The 22,561-nt window shown below is 43.8% G+C and overlaps 1 protein-coding gene across 1 annotated transcript in view; it reads left to right on the forward strand.

Annotated features, from left to right (window-relative positions):
• The first annotated feature begins 1,499 nt into the window (after positions 1-1,499).
• The window catches only part of LOC127001365 (transmembrane protease serine 9-like), a 50,623-nt gene continuing 29,561 nt past the window's right edge, over positions 1,500-22,561 (forward strand). The window contains exon 1 of the mRNA XM_050865895.1: positions 1,500-1,641. Within this exon, the coding sequence (XP_050721852.1) occupies positions 1,527-1,641 (115 nt within the window). The 5' untranslated portion in view covers positions 1,500-1,526. The remainder of the gene's footprint in view (positions 1,642-22,561) is intronic.

Raw genomic sequence — 22,561 nt, forward strand, 5'->3', positions numbered from 1 at the left:
AAACCTTAATCGTCATTAAAATATGATCAACGTTTACTTCTTCTCTTCTTTAATCCATGATGCTCGCTTCCTGTCTCTTCATATCATATACTCAGCATTTTTCTGTCTGTGAGTCGCCAAGTTGCTGAACCGCATGTTAGGACTAACAAGATGCACTGATTGTACAACTTTTTCTTCTAGAAGAATGGCAGAATGCAATTCATGATTTTACAATGTTTACCAAAAGCAATCCATCTCATTCTTATTCTCTTACTGATTCATTTTTCGTGGAAAGGGTTTGCGCTAACTGTTTGCCTAAATATATGACTTAACCTAATCTTAATCTGTTCCTATTTTTTTTTAGTTCTTCATTGTGTATTGTGACCTTGACCTTTAATTTTTAAACGTATCCACTCACAGTATGCCCTCCAATACCATACACTAAGACACCAACCTCCCCACTAATACCCATCCCTGTGTACCCCTTCATACACCAGTTCCTTCCCTAACAGTCAATATGACAATCCACTTTCTATCTTCTCCATCTAATCCGGAGTTACCTCATTCCTATCTAGCCTTATATATCCCCTCCTAACACCAAAACCACCTTGTGCTTCCCCTCACCCTTACACAACGGCTCCCACGTCTATTCCATCCATTTAATACCCATTTATAATCATCTTAATCACTCTATCCTCGCCTTATAACACCCTACACTCAGACACTCACCCACCTACTCATAATTCTCCATGCACATCCCTCACTTTTCCCTTGCAAGACCTGAATAAATGAAAGTAAGTTGATGAAGTAATCCAACGTTCCTCGCCTTCCCTTCCTCATTCCCCTTCCCTTTCTTTCCCACCTTGTCTCCCTCCCACTTTCTCCCGAGTACTTTCTCCCGTATTTCCCAGCACTCATTTACAACTTCACACCCCGGCTACCCACCCACAAAACAAACTCTCTCTCTCTCTCTCTCTCTCTCTCTCTCTCTCTCTCTCTCTCTCTCTCTCTCTCTCTCTCTCTCTCTCTCTCTCTCTCTCTCTCTCTCTCTCTCTCTCTCTCTCTCTCTCTCTCTCTCTCTCTCTCTCTCTCTCTCTCAGCGCCCAACTTGTCCTTTGTCTTGCCCTGTCCTGCTGACCTTCAACGGAACTTTTACTTACACATATGAACGGACCCTCGCAACAATCTGTCAGTCTTTTCCTCTACCTTCGAAGCCTGTTAATGATAATGACTACATGAGAAGATAAAGGAGAAGTGAAGGGAGCGAGTTATTTCTTTTCGGCTCTGGTTTTCAATAATCTGATTTTTCCGCGAAGTGGTTCATTTTCGAGGTCAGCAGGGGCAAGAGAGGCCGCCAGGGAGTGTTTACGTTTTCACTACCACACTTGGACAGCTACTGGTTCCTTTACATACCCAAGCTTAAATTTTATTGGTGGAGGCGTCCCAGGGCCCGTCTTCTTTGGTTCCTATTGGCTGAGGTGTCGGCATGGGGCGGGGCATGTGAGCGCCTAGGTCGGGTTGGGGAAGGAAAGGACTTTAGTGTCAAGATGGTTACGAAAGCCTTAGCACTGGTGGTTCTCGCTCTCGTGTTGAATCTAGTGACAGGGTCTGCCAGTGCCGACAGGGAGGACTCGTCGCTGCAGGACACACGCCGAGAACAGAGTGAGTAGAACCCCGCACGCTGCCTTCCCTCACTCGGTGGCGGCGTAGTCTGCATGTGTTTGCCTGAGAGTAGTGACCGGCGGATCCTCAACCAAAACAATGCGAAACGAAAGCAAGGACAACATCAGGAAGTTACATAACCTCGTGTACTTGGCGTAAGATTGGCGACGGGAATGAAAAGTATAACATTTAAATACTTCTAAATTATAGTACCTGTATCCACACTTTAAAATGTATAGATCAGACCATAAATTTTAGTGATTATTACAAAAATTCAAATACCCAGAACGATGCTTTTGATTTATTAAACGAATATTTATGGAATTTGACAAAAGTTGCTGATGAAGTTTTACGGCAAACCACGCTTTTCTGCACATTAGGGGCTTCCGTTTTTCTTCTCCCTTCGCCTTCAGTCTACCCGTGTGTAATCCTGTCAACAAGGCGGGGAGGGCACGAAGAACCTATAGCCACGCGGGGAGACTATGTGTGTGTGAGGGGGGGGGGGGGGGGGACAATATTAAATTCTTTACGGAGCATGGTCAGTTGAACCAAATTCCTGAGCTACACACACACACACACACACACACACACACACACACACACACACACACACACACACACATTTTTTGTCTAAAGAAATGCAACTATTAATATTACATGACTCTCCATCATCCTTAAAAAAAAATACCGTTAGACTTTCCAATATAAGCGAAGAAAAAAATATTAAAAGAAAGCAAGGAAGGAAAGGGAAAACACACACACACACACACACACACACACACACACACACACACACACACACACAATATAAGCGTGTGCCAACACCTCACTGAAGAAAACATGCTAATGTGTGTGTGTGTGTGTGTGTGTGTGTGTGTGTGTGTGTGTGTGTGAGGGCTTCTGTGCACGTAAATCAAATAAGACACATAGCACATCAATATTCATGCGGAGGAACAAACTGCCTGACGCCCCGCGCATACAAATATTACGGAATAGTAATTAACAGAAATAATATTAAGAGTATCAATAATACGAGAGAGAGAGAGAGAGAGAGAGATATTCGTGATCAGAGACTAAAAGCTTATTACTTGCTGGTGCATTAAAGTCCCCCTACCCACGCCTGACAGCTGTAAAGGGAAGATGAACAATGGGAGTATAAAAGGAGCTGAGCGATACGCATTTCAAAACCTGATCAAGACAGCAAACATCTTTTTATCCTTCCGTCTTTACAAAGGTTCACATTTTTTTTTACCATTCTCTTCTTTCTATCTTTTTCCCTTTAATTCATCTTCCGCTTCCCCTTACAATCCACTACAAAGGCCCTTAATTCATCTTCCTCTTCCCCTAACAATCCACTACAAGGGGAGTCATCACGCCACTACAGTCACGAGAGCTGAAAGATATACTACTGCAATCTCTCTCTCTCTCTCTCTCTCTCTCTCTCTCTCTCTCTCTCTCTCAACGCCAAACAACCCCCCCCCTCCCCCCCTCCTCCAGACCCTTCCCTTCTGCACGGTTGTCTCAAGGGAAGCTGGTCCTCCTTGCCTCCCTCCCTTCCTCCCTGAGCAAAACCCGCCGACAAACACACGCGGGGCGACCTTGAGGGATGCGGTTACTCTCTGTCAAGTTCATGGGCGTGTTGAGTCCACTAGTGACGCCTCCTCTTCTTCTTTTTCTCCCCCTTATCTTCCTCTTCATCTTTTATTTTATTTTAGTGTTTTTTTTCATTCTGCTTCGTCTTCTTTTTATTCATCTGTTTGGTTTACGTCTTCTCCATCTTCTTCTTCTTCTTTTTTCTCTTCATCTTTTTCTTCTTCCTCTTCTTTTCTTCTTCTATTTATTTTTCTCCTTCGTTTTCTTCTTGACTTCTTTTCTTCTTCTGTTCCTCCTCTTCCTCCTCCTCTCGCCCTCCTCTCCTCTCCTCTCCCCTCCTTCTCTGCTCTTCAATTCTCTTCTCTCCTCTCTTCCTCATCCTTCTTCTCCTCTTCTCCTTTTCTCCACATGTCTTCAGGCTGACCTATTTTATTCCTTCTTCGTTGTGTTCCGGCGGTTAGCTCCACTGGTTTCCTTTACCCCCTCGTATACGCCCGTCGATCTCTCTCTCTCTCTCTCTCTCTCTCCTACACTTTGCTCCTCGTTCCCTGGGCCGTCACTCCCGTCATTCATACACATTATTCTCATTGTCTTTTTTTCTTTTCTCTACTTGTGTTTTCTTTCTTTGCCGGTCATTCCTTCTTTCCCATTTATGTACGTCTTCTTCTTTCATCTTTCTTTTTTCCTTTCTTCTACTATTTATGTTCCTCTTCCTCCTGTATGTATCATTCATTCATGTATTGAGGTTAATTTCATTCATCTTCATTTTTCTTGTGCCTGTCGTTCATTATCGCTCACTCATCATCGCATCCTTATATATCACTTTACTTTTTTTCTTCTTACCCCACGCGTCCTTCCCCTCATCCCCGCACATTCTTCTCATTCCTTTCTCTCTCTTTCTCTCCACCTCTGTTTATCTTCTCCATGTCTGTTACTCCTTTCGTCTATGCAAGTTCTTCTCACTCCTCTTTACCTTATTTTTCTGGTTATTTTCCTTTTCTTTGTCTACCATTCACCAGCGTAATAACTTATCATTCCTCTCTCTTTCTCTCTTTCCATTACCGCTCCTCCGTCCCACGCATGCCTGTCACACACGCACGTGGTGGCATAATGGTGATTCATGATGTCTCAGTACCATCTCCTCCCCGTGCTGCGCCTCCTGATATGAGCCTCGGCCGCATTACTCTCCGACTTTGAGGTGGCGACTGGCGATGTGGCAGGTATCGCCGAGGCCTTGAACTGACAACATAATATTGGGGGTCACTGACCACGCTACACCCGAGCCTGACGGAGTCCCCGCCAAAAGACCCGCAGGTATAGACCACATTTGAGTCTTGTTTTTTCTCATTTATTCCCTTCTGGGTACGCAGCCCCAACCTTGTTCTGCATGTCCTACACGCCCATGTCCTGCCCTCCTTATAAGGCTAAAAGCGTGCTGTTGCTTGTTACATATGATTAAATCTAAGGTATACAATGTGTTCTGTTCGTTTATAAATCATGGTGATCCTTTCCTATTGTTTCCTTCCTCCTCTTCCTCCTTTTCGGCGTTCATCGTTTTCTTTTTCTTTGCCTAACAAAGGAGCGCACCGTAGCTGTGAGTGGACTACATACCAGACATTGGGGTAGACGTTTTCAGAGCACATCTCTTCCTCCTCCTTCTCTTAATCTTCCTCCTCCTCTTTCCCTCCTCTTCCTCCTTCTCCTCATCTAAGCCTTCCACAATACTTTTCACCTTATGCAATCCGTATGATAAATTTCATAATCCTCTCCTATCTATATTCGTATCTACGATCTTCCTATATATATGGTTCTCTCTCTCTCTCTCTCTCTCTCTCTCTCTCTCTCTCTCTCTCTCTCTCTCTCTCTGTACCAAAATAATATCTTACATCAAATCGCCGGAAGCTGACTGGCTAACGGATCGCCTTTTAGCTCAGTCACTGTGTTGCAATCATTTTTTTTCTCTGTGGTGTCACTTATTATTTTTCTTCCCTTTCTCGCTGTTTACACACGTGCGCGTAAAGGGCGAAAGTATGTGACAATGTGGGTCGGTCGGTCACGTGGGCCTAGACAGACTATTGGGGACATAATTACGAGGGGAGAAAGTGGAGCGTTTGTGAAGTGTGAACCGAGCCATCTGCATTGGGTTGAATGGAATGGGGGTGACTGGGCCTCCACATTCCCGAACCTTCGCTCCCCGCTCATGCGCACTCGCCTTCAGCCGCTGGAAGAGAGGCAGAGGAGGCCAATGAAGCGTGGATCGTGTATTCTCTCTGTTATAGGAAGCACGAAGCACCTGAACCGAGTAGCGGAAAGAACTTGCTCTGACAAAACACAAAAGAAAATAAACACGAAACCTTAAAAAACTAGATTATGAGAGGTCGAGGAGAAGAAGCAGGAAACAGGAAGAGGAGCAGAAGACAGTTACCGAAAAAGAAAGTGTCGTTTGTAAGCAGGAAAAGGATGAGGTCAAGAGAAGACAGCTGCTGAGACGATGTAAACTGCGCAGCAAGACGATTCAAAACTATACCCAGACAATACCCAGCAGAGCAGTAGGTAGGTAGTGGGGGAGTGAGGATGAGGGTGGCTGGATCACGTGGATGGGAGGAAGAGGAGGTGGAGGACGGGGAGGGGAGGAGGGTAGAGTGCAAGGAAGTTCGAGCATGTGTGTGGGGTGGAGGGCTGGGTGGGTGGGTGTGGGGTGGGTGGGAGAGAGAGAGAGAGAGAGAGAGAGTTGAGAGAGAGAGAGAGAGAGAGAGAGAGAGAGAGAGAGAGAGAGAGAGAGAGAGAGAGAGAGAGAGAGAGAGAGAGAGAGAGAGAGAGAGAGAGAGCAGGTAAGGTGGCGGGCCAGGTCATTCACCTTGCTCAACACCCACCGTCGGACTGGCCGCGTTGCGTCTACCACCACCACTACCACCACTATTGCCACTTCCACCACCACCCCTACCAACTACACCACCATTGACTCTACCACCTACGACCACCACCATCGCTACTACCACCCACCATTATCACCACCATCTCCACCATCTCCACCCACCACCATCACCATTAAAACCCCACATCACTACCACCTACAACCACCAACACCTCCATAACCACCAACACCACCAACACCACCACCGGACCTGTTCTCATGAAGCCCGGAAGGTAGGATAAGCAGGGGAAGAACGACAAGGACGACGAGGAGGACGAAGGAGATGAGCAGTAATTATCCCCAAAGAAGATTGCCCACCACTTAAGCAAGCCTCAACTTGACAAGAAGCAAAAAAAGACGAGGACGAAGACGGGGAAAACGAAAACAAGAAGCTAACCACCTGGACTGACCTCGAATCGTCACACTTAGTTATTCGACACATTCCTCTTCCTCCTCCTCCTCCTCCTCCTCAAGACTAAAATTGACTAGAAACAGAAAAAGGAGGAGGACGAAGACGAGGATGGCAAGAACAGAAAGCTTACCATCTGAACTGACCTCAAATCGTCACACTGTTAGGTATTCGACACGGTCCTCCTCCTCCCCGTTCCATCGTCATCTCCTCATCACCAATTCGAGCACATCGACCCACGTCACGCATGAACCCTCTACATTAGCCCCTCCGGCATCATGTCACCGCTACTGTAAAGGAAGAGGCGAAGGTTCACCCCACTACGCAGTCCTGTGTTTGGGTGGCGGTGGGCGTGGGGTACCAGGTGTTGCTACTCGTTTACACACCTGGCGATAATAAGTAATGCTAAGCCGGTGTCAAATATAGAGAAAGGTGTGGTCCTGGTGCCATAAAGAGAGGCGGGATAGGATAGAGAAAGGAGATGGTACAATACAGCCATCGCAATCACCATCACTAATTATCACCATCACTGCCTTATTCCCCATGACCAACCACCTCCTCCACCATCATAGTCACCACCATCACCACACCCACCACTGCTACCATGTCCAAGAGCATAATCCTGTGAGAAAGAGAAGACAGAAAGACCATCATCACCACCCACCACCATCACCACCCAACACCCTTTCCAACCTTCCATTCCTCCTCCTCCTTCTCCTCTTCCTCCATCTTTGTGACCACGTAAGGCAAGGTGTGCGAGTTACCTGGAATGGACACCTGTAACTTACCTAGTGTGGCGAGCAAGGTCATTCAAGGTCAAGCAAACGAGTCTCAGGACGTGCTTGTAACTCGCTCAGGCTGTGTTTTGCAAATCTTTTTCTTCTTTATCTTCAATATATGCTTTAGCTATTCTCCTCTCTTCCCTTGCTCCCCTTAGCTTTACATTGTCCTCTCCTCTTTCCCTCTTCTTCAATTTTCTTCATATTTACGGACATAAGCTTTAGTTCCTCCTCCCTAACCATTCCCCATCATTTCGTCTGGTCCCCTCCCCCCTTTGTCTTTCTTCTTTGTCATATTTAGACACAAGCTTTATTTTTTTCCTCCCTTACCTATCTTCCTTTATCTTACTTCGTCTCTATTCCCTTTCCTTTACCTTATTCTTTACCTAAACATACATAAGCATTAGTTTCCTCCCCTTTATCTGCCTCGTCCTCTTACCATTCCACCTTTCTCTTTACTCTTTATCTACGGTATTCGAACAAAAGCATTAACCCTCTTTTTACTCCTCCCACGTTTACTTTTTCTCGTCCACCTCCACTTCCCTCTTTATCTTCATCCCTGTGCTGCCCCCCACGCTTCCTAATGTTACCAGCGCACAAATAATAATAATAACACTGTATCGAGTTCGGTAAATGAATCACGTAGAGGGTCGTGTCACTATGCAAGACTTCAGGTCAGAGCTGTCATCCAGTTCCTCAGCGTAAGAATAATGATGCATGGCCCGGCCTCGTCCAAAGTGATGACTGTGATTTATTTCTTCTCTCTCTCTCTCTCTCTCTCTCTCTCTCTCTCTCTCTCTCTCTCTCTCTTAACCTTTTATAACGACCTCTTCACTGTTTATGACGTAACCAAATCACTGGACGTAGTCTATCTTGATTTCCAGAAAGCGTTTGATAAAGTTTTATCAATAAATTAAATTATTATTTAAAGCAAATTAAAATAAATGTGTATTGACATAAACCATCGCGAAATTGGTTGAGCAACAAGTGAACAGACAGAGTGATGACGGGAGTGGATTTCTCAGAGTCAGTGGCTCAGCGTCCTCGTCCTGTCCTCCCTTGGCCCAGTAGTCTTTTTCATTTTTTCATTCAACGTGTTGGATGGACTCAATAACCGCATTAGTAAAATTTGCAGAAACACAAAGATGCAACTCGGTTCTTTCTGATGAAGACAGGCAAAGCCTCTCCAAGATTTTGCGCAAAATTTCAGCTTGGTCGAGAGATGAGATGCCCTTTAACGTAGACAAGTGCCCTTCCTAAATCCTACGAAGAAAGGCTTACTACCCAACATGTTCTCTCTCTGAAAACGTCGCCTCGAGCGAATGTTTTAAAATACTTAATGGTTTCACGAATGTAGACAGATCAACATTGTTTATGATCGATGAAACAATGGCGTAAAACTCAGATGTAGACAAGTAAATTCAGACTGCAAACGTTTGTAAGCGAGAATGGAATAAGCTTCCACCATCAGTGGTCCAGTGTAACACGATTGACTCCTTCAAAAATAAGCTCGACCGTCACTTCCTGGAGTCTTCTGATTAATGTAAAATCACTTAGGTTTAAGGACAGACCACCAAGTCTGGACCATGGGGTCTGTGTGGTCTGATTTTCTATGTAAATCTATGTAAATCTCTCTCTCGTTCTTTGGGTAATTCTATTTTTTTCACTCTTTCTCATAACCACATTCTAGATCCAATGTTTCTTTATACTATGCATTTTTTTCACTCACTAATAATTTACAATCATCACCAGAAGGGGCTGAGTAACGCATCATTAATTTTACGTTGAAGAACTGGATGGCGAATATGACAAAGTATCAGATCTTAAATCTTACATAGTGATAAGACCTACTTGACTAATTGATTCTTTTCTTTCCTTAACTACCACTTCTGTAAGTACATGCCATAACTATCACACACCTCCGTGGTCTAGTGGTTAGCATCCCTAGATACGAATCCGAAGGTCCGGAATCAAATCCAGGCCTGGGAAGCAGACGCACACTTCCCCCTGCTGTTCCCCACCGCCCCCCTGTTCCGGTGGTCGATAAATGGGTACCTGGGGCTAAATGGGAAAAGTAAATTATGGTACCCGGATGTCACACCTGCCTTATGTCCCGAGGTATTGGGTCATTAGCCACCACAGGGTCTAAGGCCAATAAGACGGAGGTTAGGCGCAGCTATAGCGTATGCACCCACTGCTACTTCTAATGCTACTGTTGCTACTAAAACTACAACTACTACTACTATTACTACTACTACTTAAACCACACTAATAATGATGAAATTAATAATAATAATAATAATAATAATAATAATAATAATAATAATAATAATAATAATAATAATAATAATAATAATAATAATAATAATAATAATAATAATAATAATAATAATAATAATAATAATAATAATAATAAAAATAATACACCAGTCAGTCAGTCCGTCAGCCAGCAAGCAGGGTGGCAGGAGCGTCGTGTTTCAGTCACTTCCTCAGGTGTCCGTACACACCTGGGCCTGAGATCGTCCTCTTTATGTGACGATTGGGCAGCAGTAACGATCCTCCTCCTCCTCCTCCTTCTCCTCCTGCCCTCCTTCTCCTCCTCCTCCCCTCATCACCGCCACCGCTGGAAGCTGCACACGACTCAGAGGCTGGGTAAGAGGCGTGCCAGGATAATGATGATACACTGAGAGTAATACCCACGTTGCTCACACGCCTCCCCATTACCAACCTACGGGGGCAAAGTGATCCATCTAGGGGGCATAGGTTACTTACTACAGGGGCTCGCTACCCTGCTATAGGAGATGAAGATATCCACTTAAAGAAACTTGTCTATCTATGAGGATTTTCTATTACTTACCTGTCTATAGTGTCTTAACTTACTAACCTACCGGAGCTCGAACTACGTATCTACCGAGGTTTGTTTGTTTCCCTTTCTTGGATAGCAAATAGAACACAGAAGCTATAAAAAAATTGCCCTCTAGTTTTCCTGGAGCCTTCTCGTTTCTCAATTAATGGCTGATGAATTAAAAAGGCAGATTCGCGGAAATTATTTATGTGATGCGGCTTCTCTCTCTCTCTCTCTCTCTCTCTCTCTCTCTCTCTCTCTCTCTCGTGGGCGGCAATCATCTTGTGCTGGTTTTGATCTGATTATTCTGATCACTCATTATTTACCTGGACAACAACAAGGCATGTCCACTCTTAGAAGATTTGCTATTATCATTATTTTTATCATTGTCATTGTCACTATTACTACTACTACTATGTCTGCTACTACTACTACTACTACTACTACTACTTCTGCCACTAGCACAACTACTACTACTACTACTACTACTACTACTACTACTACTACTACTACTACTTCTGCCACTAGCACAACTACTACTACTACTACTACTGCTACTCCTCCTCCTCCTCCTACTACTACTACTACTGCTTCTACTACTGATTGTATCCCCATCATTAGTACAAAGCTACAATCACCATAGCACCCAAAGGCAACAAATAAGAATAAGATTGAATTGGCTGAAAGAATAAAAACGTGCATGTATTATTATCCACCTCCTATTTATTGTGAAGCCCGACAAGCCAAGAAGTGAGAGTGCGTCTTAGGCGGGCTACAGTGCTTGGTTAAGGAACACAGACTGCTAGAGATAAGCTGGCCAATATACGAATGTTGTGGGCAGGTGTGCGTGTGGGTGTCTACTGCATGTCTGTGTGCTCGTATGTGTCCACGCCAAATACAGGATGAAAAAGATATGAAAAAAATAGAGATTCCAGAGAAGACCCACAAAGCAGCTTGGCCTCAAAAAGCAAAAACATATACAAGAAAGAATCACACAACAACAAACCGAAAAACTCGTTCCCCACATAAAAAATAAACCAGACATTGAGAGAGAGAGAGAGAGAGAGAGAGAGAGAGAGAGAGAGAGAGAGAGAGAGAGAGAGAGAGAGAGAGAGAGAGAGAGAGAGAGAGAGAGAGAGAGAGAGAGAGAGTGTGTGTAAAAAACAACCTGGTGCAACAAACTCCACACCTGGCCACCTAGCCACCACGCACAAACAAACGCACAACCTCGATCCGCTCACCTGTAATCAAGAGCGTCACAAACAAACCCATTTTTTTTACGAACCTCCGCGAGAGAGAGAGAGAGAGAGAGAGAGAGAGAGAGAGAGAGAGAGAGAGAGAGAGAGAGAGAGAGAGAAGGAAGACCTCCCTCAGTTTTGTTGGTTGTGTTCCCTCGACAGGTTAGGGAGGAGGAGAAGGAGGAGGAAGAGGAGGAAAAGGAAGAGGAGGAGGAGGTAGCTCAGGTTAAGCGAGGTTATGTTCCTACAAGGTCATAAAAGGACAAGCAAGCCTTTGACCTAAGATCCGGTAAAGGTGTGTGTGTGTGTGTGTGTGTGTGTGTGTGTGTGTGAGAGAGAGAGAGAGAGAGAGAGAGAGAGAGAGAGAGAGAGAGAGAGAGAGAGAGAGAGAGAGAGAGAGAGAGAGAGAGAGAGAGAGAGAGAGAGAGAGAGAGAGAGAGAGAGAGAGAGAGATCATACAGAATATTACTATTATACACGTGCAAGCCGTATATAATCTTGACAAGGCGGCTTTTACTTAAAATTCAATAAAATAAAAGTATTTAAGAAAAGGAAGGGATCGAGCCGCCAAACACAATTCCTTACGCGAGGGGCGGGAGAGCCAATAAAATCCCTGGTTGACTGCTTTCGAACATTACATGGCTGAAGTAAGACCTTTCTATCCACTTATAAGATTGCACAAAAAATATTGGTTAAAAATAAGTGATGTCAGTATCCTAAAATAATATCCCACTCAGCTGTACATCTTGATCACATGTAGTCATTGTCCTGCATTCGTAAATCTTAGAGGAATATTAAAATACAAGATCAAGTTAATAGTCTCATTGTGATAGATTTGCCTGAAAGACTTCTTTGTGTGGGAAAAAATCCGCCTCTTCGTTTAAATCTGAATAGCCTCTAATCTTGCTGCCCGCGCATAGTATAAAGACGATTTCGCAAAGTTGCTTATTTTAAAAACATTTCGCACACCATCTTACCGAGAAGCAAGACTAAAGGTGACTTTCTCTTCTTGATATATTTAATTTATCAGTGAAATCTACTGCGCACCCGACTGTCCTTAACATTACGAGTAAACAAAACGGGTTCCAGGACACCGGCTTGCAGGATTTCCCGGTTTTCCCGGAATATTATATTTGCCGCGGATTAGAATTTTGGTCACAAGGCATTTCCGAGTAGATGAAAGGCTTGAAAGAGATGAAAGAGAGAGAGAGAGAGAGAGAGAGAGAGAGAGAGAGAGAGAGAGAGAGAGAGAGAGAGAGAGAGAGAGAGAGAGAGAGAGAGAGAGAGAGAGAGAGAGAGAGAAACCAATAAAACGGTGAAAGAGGTGGAACAAGACAAATCGAGCAACACAACGAGTCGGAACAGGTGCAAGAACAGCTAAAACGCTAACCCTTTGATCTCAATCCCGTTTCACTCCCTTTTTTGTCGCTATTCTTCAAGGACGCGACTCGAGATACTCCCTAACCAGCAGTTCTTCATCCTCTTCCTCCTCCTACTATTACGCCCTCCTGCTATCCGATTCAATCTTACGTTCCTTTTCAATCCTCATCCTACGACACATCATTCTCCTTTCTCTACTACTACTACTACTACTACTACTACTACTACTACTACTGCGGTTGCTATTTTTACTGCTACTACCGCCCTTTCTCTTCATTCTACTCCAGTTCCATCTTCTTGCTCCCCTGCCCTACATTCATACCAGTCTGCAGCGTAATGAGGAAGATGAAATCAATCCATCTAGTCTTAATTAGGCAAACACGATGTATGTGACCTGCCCGAACACAATCTTCACTGCGGCTCTTTACTTGCTCCTCCTCTTCCTCTTTATCTTCATTATCTTACTACTTGCTCCACAAACTGCCCTTCCTTCTTCTTCATTTAGTACTGCAAGTGTTTACTGCTTATGTAACAAATACTACTACTACTACTACTACTACTACTACTACTACTACTACTACTACTGCTGCTGCTGCTACTACACCTGGTATTACTACGAAAACCACTATTGTTACTTCTACTTCTACTTCTACCACTACCATTCCTCCTCCTCCTCCTACTACTACTATTTCTACTACTTATACTACAACTACCTTAGCTTACCTAGAGCGGTCTACACGCATTCCACGAGGCCGACCACCAATGCCCAACAGTTGACACGCAAGATACACATCACACACATTACGATATTTTTTTCTACTTCGTACCCTTGTCTTTTTTTTTTTTTTTAATGTTTGCCTCTCCTCGTACCATCTGTCCTGGGTTAGTAAGTGCTCCCTCTCCCTCTCTCTCTCTCTCTCTCTCTCTCTCTCTCTCTGTCGGAAATGCCTTGGGTTCACTTGTGATGTAAACAGATTAGTCGGGAAGTCTGGGAACCCCCGACCAATTAGGCTAAACGCGGCGGCTTTCCTTGTCGTTGGTGTGAGAGAGAGAGAGAGAGAGAGAGAGAGAGAGAGAGAGAGAGAGAGAGAGAGAGAGAGAGAGAGAGAGAGAGAGAGAGAGAGAGAGAAGTGATGCAAGAATTGACAGATAACATCGTAACTCCCAATAAGACGATCGGGACAAAAGATAAAAGGAACGAGGAAAAAAATTAACGATGTGGGAATGATAATAGAGACGTCTTCACGGAAAGCAATGGGTGTGACAGCCTAGAAATCACTTAACCTACAAGTGTCTTTACCCCCTTCGATCACATACACGAATGTCCATTTAAGGCAAAGAATGATAAAAAAAAAGTTGAGAGTAAACAGAGTGAGAGAGGAAATGAGCAGAGTTAGGCAGAAGAAAGGGAAGGACCACTGTGTTTTAGGAAGGCAAGGTAAGGTGAAATTGGCAACACAAGAAGATAATGAAGTAGCAATGTAAAATAGGGAAGGAAAAGACCCACAGCAAAGTAGAAATAGTAAAGAACCACTCCAAGTTAGAAATAAGAGATAACATGAATAAAGCGACGGAAAGTAGGGAACAAACCATTAAAATACGGACAAAGGAGCAAGGCCAGAAAACCATTAGGCGAGGAGGAGGAGCGGGTGTGTGGAAGAGGAGTAATCTGGAGCCTTTTTGAGGACGCACGAGTCATCCTTTACACAATGTCCGGCCTGCGGTTAGCCTTGTTCTATGGGATGTTATTAAGGAATGGAGGGGATGTTGGTAGTCCCTCCACGGCCCCTTCTTCCTCCGTCACTTCACCCCGCACGCCACCTCCATCCACTCACTCCATCCACTGCACCACCAAGTCTCTCAAAAACACAAAAAAAAAATACAATTGGGTGAGTCAGTGTGGCCTCAAATTTCTGTTCTCTAATAAGGACGTTTATGGCTACAGACACTGATCGTTTCTCAGTGGGTGTGGATGTGACAGTGGCCTTACACCCTCTCCCTCTGGTATCGGAAACTCGCAAAGCTGGAATACACTCAGCAAACATAAAAAACAATAGCAACTGAGATAATATGAAATAATATATGATAGATATATTGGTGTAAGATTCAGTTTACACCGCTCTTTTTTTCTGTGTTTTAGGCCTAGATTACTTGTGAGCCGGGCGACAGTTCCACTGCTAACGCAGTCTAACGGATATTAACCTATTACAGCTAAAACAATAACCTACCGCCCCTAAAATAGCAGTTTGTCGGCGCATACTAGTAACCTATTGCCTTAAAGTTTGTTCGATAAATAGTGTGAGATATATACGATATTTACACAGCTGCTTCTTGGTATTGGGCCACTCCCAGCCTGGCAGGGCTCGGCGAATAGCAACGCCCTTCTCTATTTCATTCAGCAGCGAATCACCTTTTTCTTTAAGTCCGAAATTTAGATTAAGCAACACACAAAGCATTTTTTTCTGCGTCAGAAGGAAAACGTAGTTCAAATCAAACGGGCTTTCATTCAGAGTCAACAAATTACTTATGCAGAATCAACAAACACTTTTATATTATCAATGCAAAACCAAACACAAAGACCACACAACACCGCACTCACTTAGCGCCGCACGATAACCTTTCTGCTCTGAGGCTGGAAGAGGTGAGGTGGATAGGACACTGAACTACTTTGAATGAACTTCCCTTCAGCCTGAACAAAGGGAGAGCAAGGCCCCACCACACCTCCAACCCTTAGTCCCAGGACGATAACCCTTGAGCGCGGGGGGTGGTATGGCAGGTCCAACTACCTCAATTGAACGCCCCATCAGTTCAGAATAAACAGGATCCCTAGGAGAGGGTCATGGCAGAGGCAGGCGCTGGTTAAGGTAATGGGCTGAACCAGAAGAAGACATTTGTTACTTCCGGATGGTCTTAAGCTTGATGGACGATGAGGAGGAAAAGGAGTAGGGCGGGGGAGATAAGGAGGAGGAAACAAGAAGAAAACCTGAGTGTTGAGACGAGAGGAAAAAAGGAGGGAGGAGGAAGTGAAAATTGAAGTGTTGAGAATGCGAGGCGAGAAAGAAAAGAAAAAGATGAGAGGATGAGTGGACGAAATAACAAGGAGGAAAAAGATCAAGTACGTAGATATGCCCAAGGGGAAGAGGGAAAAATGATGATGGTGAAGGAGATGACGAAACAAATTCCACCTGACCTGTTTACTGAATTTCTTATATTTTCCTGGAAACGAACAAGAGAGAGAGAGAGAGAGACAGAGAGAGAGAGAGAGAGAGAGAGAGAGAGAGAGAGAGAGAGAGAGAGAGAGAGAGAGAGAGAGAGAGAGAGAGAGAGAGAGAGAGAGAGAGAGAGAGAGAGAGAGAAACCCTTCATTAACGCCTAGTCTGTATCAGTAATTACGTTATAAGAACTGCCGTGCCTCCTCCTCCTTCTCCTCCTTCTTGTTTTCGTCTTGTTTTCTTCTTGTTTTCTTCTCGTTTTCCTCTCGTTTTCTTCTTGTTTTCCTCTCGTTTTCCTCTCGTTTTCTCCTCGTTTTCTTCTCGTTTTCTTCTTGTTTTCTTCTTGTTTTCTTCTTCATTTCTTCATTTCTTCATTTCTTCTTCTTTTCTTCTTCTTTTCTCCTCCTCTTCCTCTTCCTCCTCCTCCTCCTCCTCCTCCTCCTGGTTCAATGGCCTGTCGGTGTCACTGGTCATTCCCTTCAGTAATATATCTATAACGCTAATGACATCATGACTCCAAGTGAACAGAACGCTGTGATCGAATGAGTTTTGCCCATCATGTTAGAGGAATTGTTACCTCCAAAATGTTTCACTAAAAGATTTCGAGGACGTTTACCTGCAGCCACACAGCGGTAATTAAAATGAAACCCGAGGCGGACAGGTGAACAGGTAAACGACCACTGAAAGAATGTTAGGTAACGATGCCTCCATTATGTAAGTTTCATATTTTCCTACTAACCGAATGTAACTAGTGATGTAATACTATCCCGACTCGTTAAGTGTTTTTCAATGATCATGAAGTAGCTTTGAAGAGTCAACACATTCACTATTTTTTTTTCTAACTCCACGAAATCCTGTTCAGAATCAGGAGTCGATGCCCGTACCTACCTTCCATAATCCTCGCGCATGATGTATAATTCACCTATAAAACCTAAACGGGATAAGGTATACAATCGCTCCCATCCTTACCTGCCATTATCCAGATGTCACACAAAGCTGCATTATCAACCGCTCTCTTCCCCATCCAGAGCTTTTTCATAACAATTTATATCTAAATAAATTTCACTTTATTTTCTCATACCGATTTATTGTTGCTTAACCTACTCAGTTTACCGTACATTAATTATCTTATCTATTACTTTATTTCCTTTGTCCTTAAATATCCGCGTTATTAAGTGTTTAGTGGGTACAGAATTTATAGCTTTTGGTGTTCGTACTCATCCGGCTCTTCCTATTGCAATGTGTTTAATAATAATAATAATAATAATAATAATAATAATAATAATAATAATAATAATAATAATAATAATAATAATAATAATAATAATAATAATAATAATAATAATAATAATAATAATAATAATAATAATGATAACGATAAGAAGAAAATGAAAAAAGAGGCGCTTGTCCATTTTGATGAACACTTGCATACATACCAAACAATCTGAACCAGGGAGAAAGAAAGCAAGAGAGGAGAAAGAAGGTGAGTGTGAACCAGGCATTCCTCTCTTCCTTTCCTCTCATAATGTAAGTCATCTCAGAGGCGTGAGGAAAGGGAGGGGATCGAGAAAAAGAGAGTTAGGGGAGGAGGGGAGACATACGAGGAAGAGGAGGAGGAGGAGGAGGAGGAAGAAGGAATGCCAGAGAAGTCCTTTGTGTCCTCAGCGTGTCGTGTGGGTGCCCAAAATGATCACAGCAGAAGAAAGACGGTCAGGGATTCGGATTAAAATCTTTCAGCACCGTTCGAGGTAAAGTTACGGCAGATTATTCACCTTTAGACGCGCTGCTGGGGGTTCCTGGGGAGTGAGAGGGCACTGGGGCCACGCCGGGTCGTGTGTCAGGGAGAACAAAGCCGAAGGGACGCGTGAGGGAAAGTCAGTGTGGCGCCAACCAGGGAAGGGGAAGGTCGGCTGTCTGGCGCCCCGGTATCCGAACCACGTGGCTGCGGACCTTACTTCCTACCCTGACCTCTGCATGTTATGATGTAAACCAAATATTTGAGGACGGTTCACAGAGTACAAAGGAAATCGATCTTGAGTAGTTGTTATGTAAGTGTTTCAGGCATCCTGAATTAACACGCTTTACAAGGATTTCGCTTTCTTCTTTTGTAATCTGTTTGTAAGTCTGTATGTATGTGTGTGCGTGTGTATAAACTGATAAAATACTGGAATTACGAATATACAAAAAGGACCCAGGCAGCATAATGAACGGGTGGAGGGAGAGGAGAATTTGACGGCGAGTTGATGATAGGGGAGAGGCGGGGAGGGGAGTTGCAAAAAGAGTGGAAGCGAGAGGGAAGCAGGATAGTGACCCCCCCAAAAAAAAAGGTTGTGCTGGGGAGGGGAGGAGAGGGCAGAAGGGGAGGAAGGAGGGGAAGGAGAAACCAAAATACACGTTCAGGAAGTTTCATGAATTAAGAGTTGAATTTATTGCGTTTATCTCATTTGTTAACATGAATCAGAATGAAGTTGTGTTCCGGGATAGTCGTTGTGGTGGTGGTGGTGGTGGTGGAAGTAGAGGTGGGAGTAGTGGTAGTGGCAAGTGGTGGATTTCCTGTTCCCCCCCCCAAAAAAAAAAAAAAAAAAGTAAAGATGGCCACTGCTCCATCTTGCTCTAACACAAACTCCCCCCCCCCGTAGACCACCCTCCCACCCACACACCAAACACACCAAAACTTCCTCTCATACATTCCTACATTCACCTCATTCCACAAGGCCACTCACCTCCTCCCTCCACGCGCAATAAACTCACCCGCCCACTTACCCTGCCACCAAACCAGTCATCCACCCGGCCATCCACCCATCCGGTCATCTTTCCACCCGTCCTCCCTCCACGTTATCCTCCACCTTTCCACCCCCCCATCAGGTCACCTTCCCTCCACCCTCCTCCCCTACTCGCCCTCCACTCTGCCTCGCCAGTGCTCAGGAACTCAATGAGATCATGGGTCATTCACCTCTTTAAGCCGCACCCACTCACCACTCCTCTTCCGCCGACCTCCTCCTCCTCCTCCTCCTCCTCCTCCTCCTCCTCCTCCAGTTTTCCTCTGCTTGCTCTTCAGCTCACCACACCCTCTTACTTCCGGCAAAATCAAGATGGCTTTATGTTCACTCTTTTCTCTTAATCAAAGGGTAAATAATGGACAAAAGTGACGCTATTGACAAGGAAAATAGGTAAAAGAGGAGGAGGAGGAGGAGGAGGAGGAGGAGGAAGAAGAGGACGAGTAAGAGGACGAAGAGGCATTGGTACCTTTTTCTTCCTTCCTATCATCCTATCTTCTCTTTTTTCCTTTACTCCACACGTCCTCCGGCGCTTTTTTTTATATTGAGAGAGAGAGAGAGAGAGAGAGAGAGAGAGAGAGAGAGAGAGAGAGAGAGAGAGAGAGAGAGAGAGAGAGAGAGAGAGAGAGAGAGAGAGAGAGAAGCTTGGCAACGATCCAAACTCACGCATCACCGAGTCTTCGTAACAAGTTTTTTCCCGTTAAAAATCTCTCCAGCGCTGATGAGGAGACCAAAATAGAAGGGAAAGGCAGAGGTATGGCAATAACAAATCGAAGACAAACAAAGTGCAACGCGCGAGGCAAATTGATTTCCTTGGCAATCACTAAGAAGACACACTTGATGAGAGTTCAATGCGCGAAAATTTGGCAAACAAACTGCAGGCAAAATAAAGGATTGAGGTTCCTGTTCTCTTGACAAAAAGAAAATATTAATAGCTCATGAACATATTATAATACTCATGATTCGATATTCATTCAACTATTAATACATATGAAAAATTAGAATGATATACGTAAGACAGTTTTACGTGAGAAGGAAACAATTTCAATAATAAACACAATACGAGAAATTTCCATTATTCATCCATTTGACCTCTATAAAAAGTATGAATGACAGTCCAGTCACACACACACACACACACACACACACACACACACACACACACACACACACACAAACAAACAAACTTTCCCTATTCTCCCCAGCCTTTTTTTCTAGTCATGTATGAATGAGAGTTTAACCACACACGCACAAAAAAAAAACATTGACCCAACACACACACACACACACACACACAGGCCATTCCGCCGAGTACGCCTAGTGTCTCGAGTCTGGCCTACGTCTGGCATTTTCCCCCGCCAGGCACGCACGAACGAATGAAGAAACCTTGCAGGGGGAAGGGGAGCGGAGAAGGGGAAGGGGAGGGGGAGGCAAAGAGGAAGGGGAAGAAACTAGCTACTGAAGACTTCTCGTAGCTCGTTAAGAAAGAGCTTTGTAATGCGGGGTGAGGGAAGGAGGCAAGGAAGAGGTAAGCGGGGAAGGAGAGGAAGGGACGATGGGAGTAGAGAGGATGGGTTACTGTATCGCTGAGAAAAGATACAGTAGGGAAGGTGAGAAGTGTAGGAAGAAGGGGAAAGGGGGTGAGAAAAAGGGGGCAAGGGAAAAGGAGTAGAGGCGAAGCGGGTGTGGGTTACTGGGCCAGCAGCGAATGAAACTTAGTTAAAACCTGTCTAGTCTGGCTCATAGGCTGCCCGCCGAGTCCTGGAAAGCTGCATTGCTGGCTAGCTGAGGCGGACACGGAGCCGGTACAGGTGAAAGAGAAACAGTGGCCAGATGGGAGGAGAGAGGGAAAAAAAAAAAAGATGACTCGTCGAAGTAGAAACGGGATGAGTTATGTCGTTGAATTTGCATACTAGTTTTGGGGAGATATTGCACCCCTACCACCGCCATCACTGCGAACCACCATCACCACCACTACCGTTACCACCCCGTCATCATCATCAAAGCCACCATTATTATCATTAACTCCATTATCTAATCATCACGATCCTTGGTAATCATGTATTCACTCTACCATATCCCTATAACCATGACCACAACAATTACCACTACTGTCACCGACCTCCCACAGCACATTCATTACAAACAAGTTATTGACAATTAGCACTACCACTACTCACAACAACCAGCTCCTAAAGCAACCATTACAACAACACCTACCACAACACTGACACCCTCCACCACCACCACTACCACAAGAACACACAACAACCAGCTACCTAAAACAACCACTGCAACGATAAATACCACCCTGCAAGTATCTATTCCACCACCCCAACCGCTACAACCGCTCCCCCACCGGAGGCAACAACGAGGTCTCATGCACACGAAAGAAAGAAATAAAAAAACGATAAAAAAGAGAGATGACACTAAAAACTAGATCAAGAACAGAGATTTAGATTACCGCCAGGTGGAAAAAGTAAACATCCGGGTCAGTCATCGAGGCTACCGAGAGCAAAACCTGCTAATCAGGGTCAAGGCAGCTTTTTGGTGTTTGTTTTTGTTGTTGTTCCTCGTGGGCTGGACAATGATGTAGTAGTAGTAGTAGTAGTAGTAGTAGTAGTAGTAGTAGTAGTAGTAGTAGTAGTAGTAGTAGTAGTAGTAGTAGGAGGAGGAGGAGGAGGAGGAGGAGGAAGAGGAGGAGGAGGAGGAGGAACAAGAAGAAAAGATGGATTAGGAGAGGGCAAAACAAAAAGTAAATAAGTTACCATAATGAAAGAAGACATATTGCAAGAAATATTGATACAACTACAGAAAAAGAAGAGTGGGAAAAGAACACCATGATTCAATGCTTTTAATAAAGAAGCTGCCTATTTTAGTAGGGATTTAATATAAACTTTTCGGCGTCATTATAAAAAAAATAGCCCACGCCACTAAAGGGCAGGGACAGACGAAGAGGCCATATCTAGAAAGCCTACCGGGACCATGTGCCAAGCATGAAAAAACATCTGCTTTGTCAGGGACTTCAATGACCTGCAGGACAGTAAAGCAGTTGTTGCATGTGAGCATGGGAACGTTCAATTCTCTCAGGAGAGAAGTTGTCCCAATGACGAATGACTGAATGTAGGTAAAATAACCGTCAACGCCTGTATTAGATCGCTTCGATAGACTCGGTTGACCTATATTTTTGGTCATCGAATTAGCAGCTCAAAAAACTTGGAGTGATTGACGTTACTGAATTTGTTCAGATACTTGAAGGCCTGTAACTAACCCCCAATAGTTGTTTAGTTTCCAGTATAAAGAGAACGCGTCGTTTGAATCGTTCTTCACACGCTGCGCCTTCAATGATTGTACCATATTCGGGGTGCGTCTTTGTACTCTCGAGCAATTACATGTCTGTTTTATAATTGTGGGATTAGAACTACGCTTTATATTGCAGATAAGGTCTCACGAATGAGTTATACAAATCCAACACTATATTCGGAGTTAATTCCCAATGTTCCTCGCGATAAACCCGAACATGGCATAATAATAATAATGATAATAATAATAATAATAATAATAATAATAATAATAATAATAATAATAATAATAATAATAATAATAATAATAATAATAATAATAATAATAATAATAATAATAATAATAATAATAATAATAATAATAATAATAATAATAATAATAATAATAATAATAATAATAATAATAATAATAATAATAAATATTGTTATTATTATTATTACTGTATAATAATGAGGAATGAGGAGGAGAAG

Source organism: Eriocheir sinensis, chromosome 2 (genome assembly GCF_024679095.1).
Source record: "Eriocheir sinensis breed Jianghai 21 chromosome 2, ASM2467909v1, whole genome shotgun sequence".
In the NCBI taxonomy this organism is placed as follows: Eukaryota; Metazoa; Arthropoda; class Malacostraca; order Decapoda; family Varunidae; genus Eriocheir; species Eriocheir sinensis.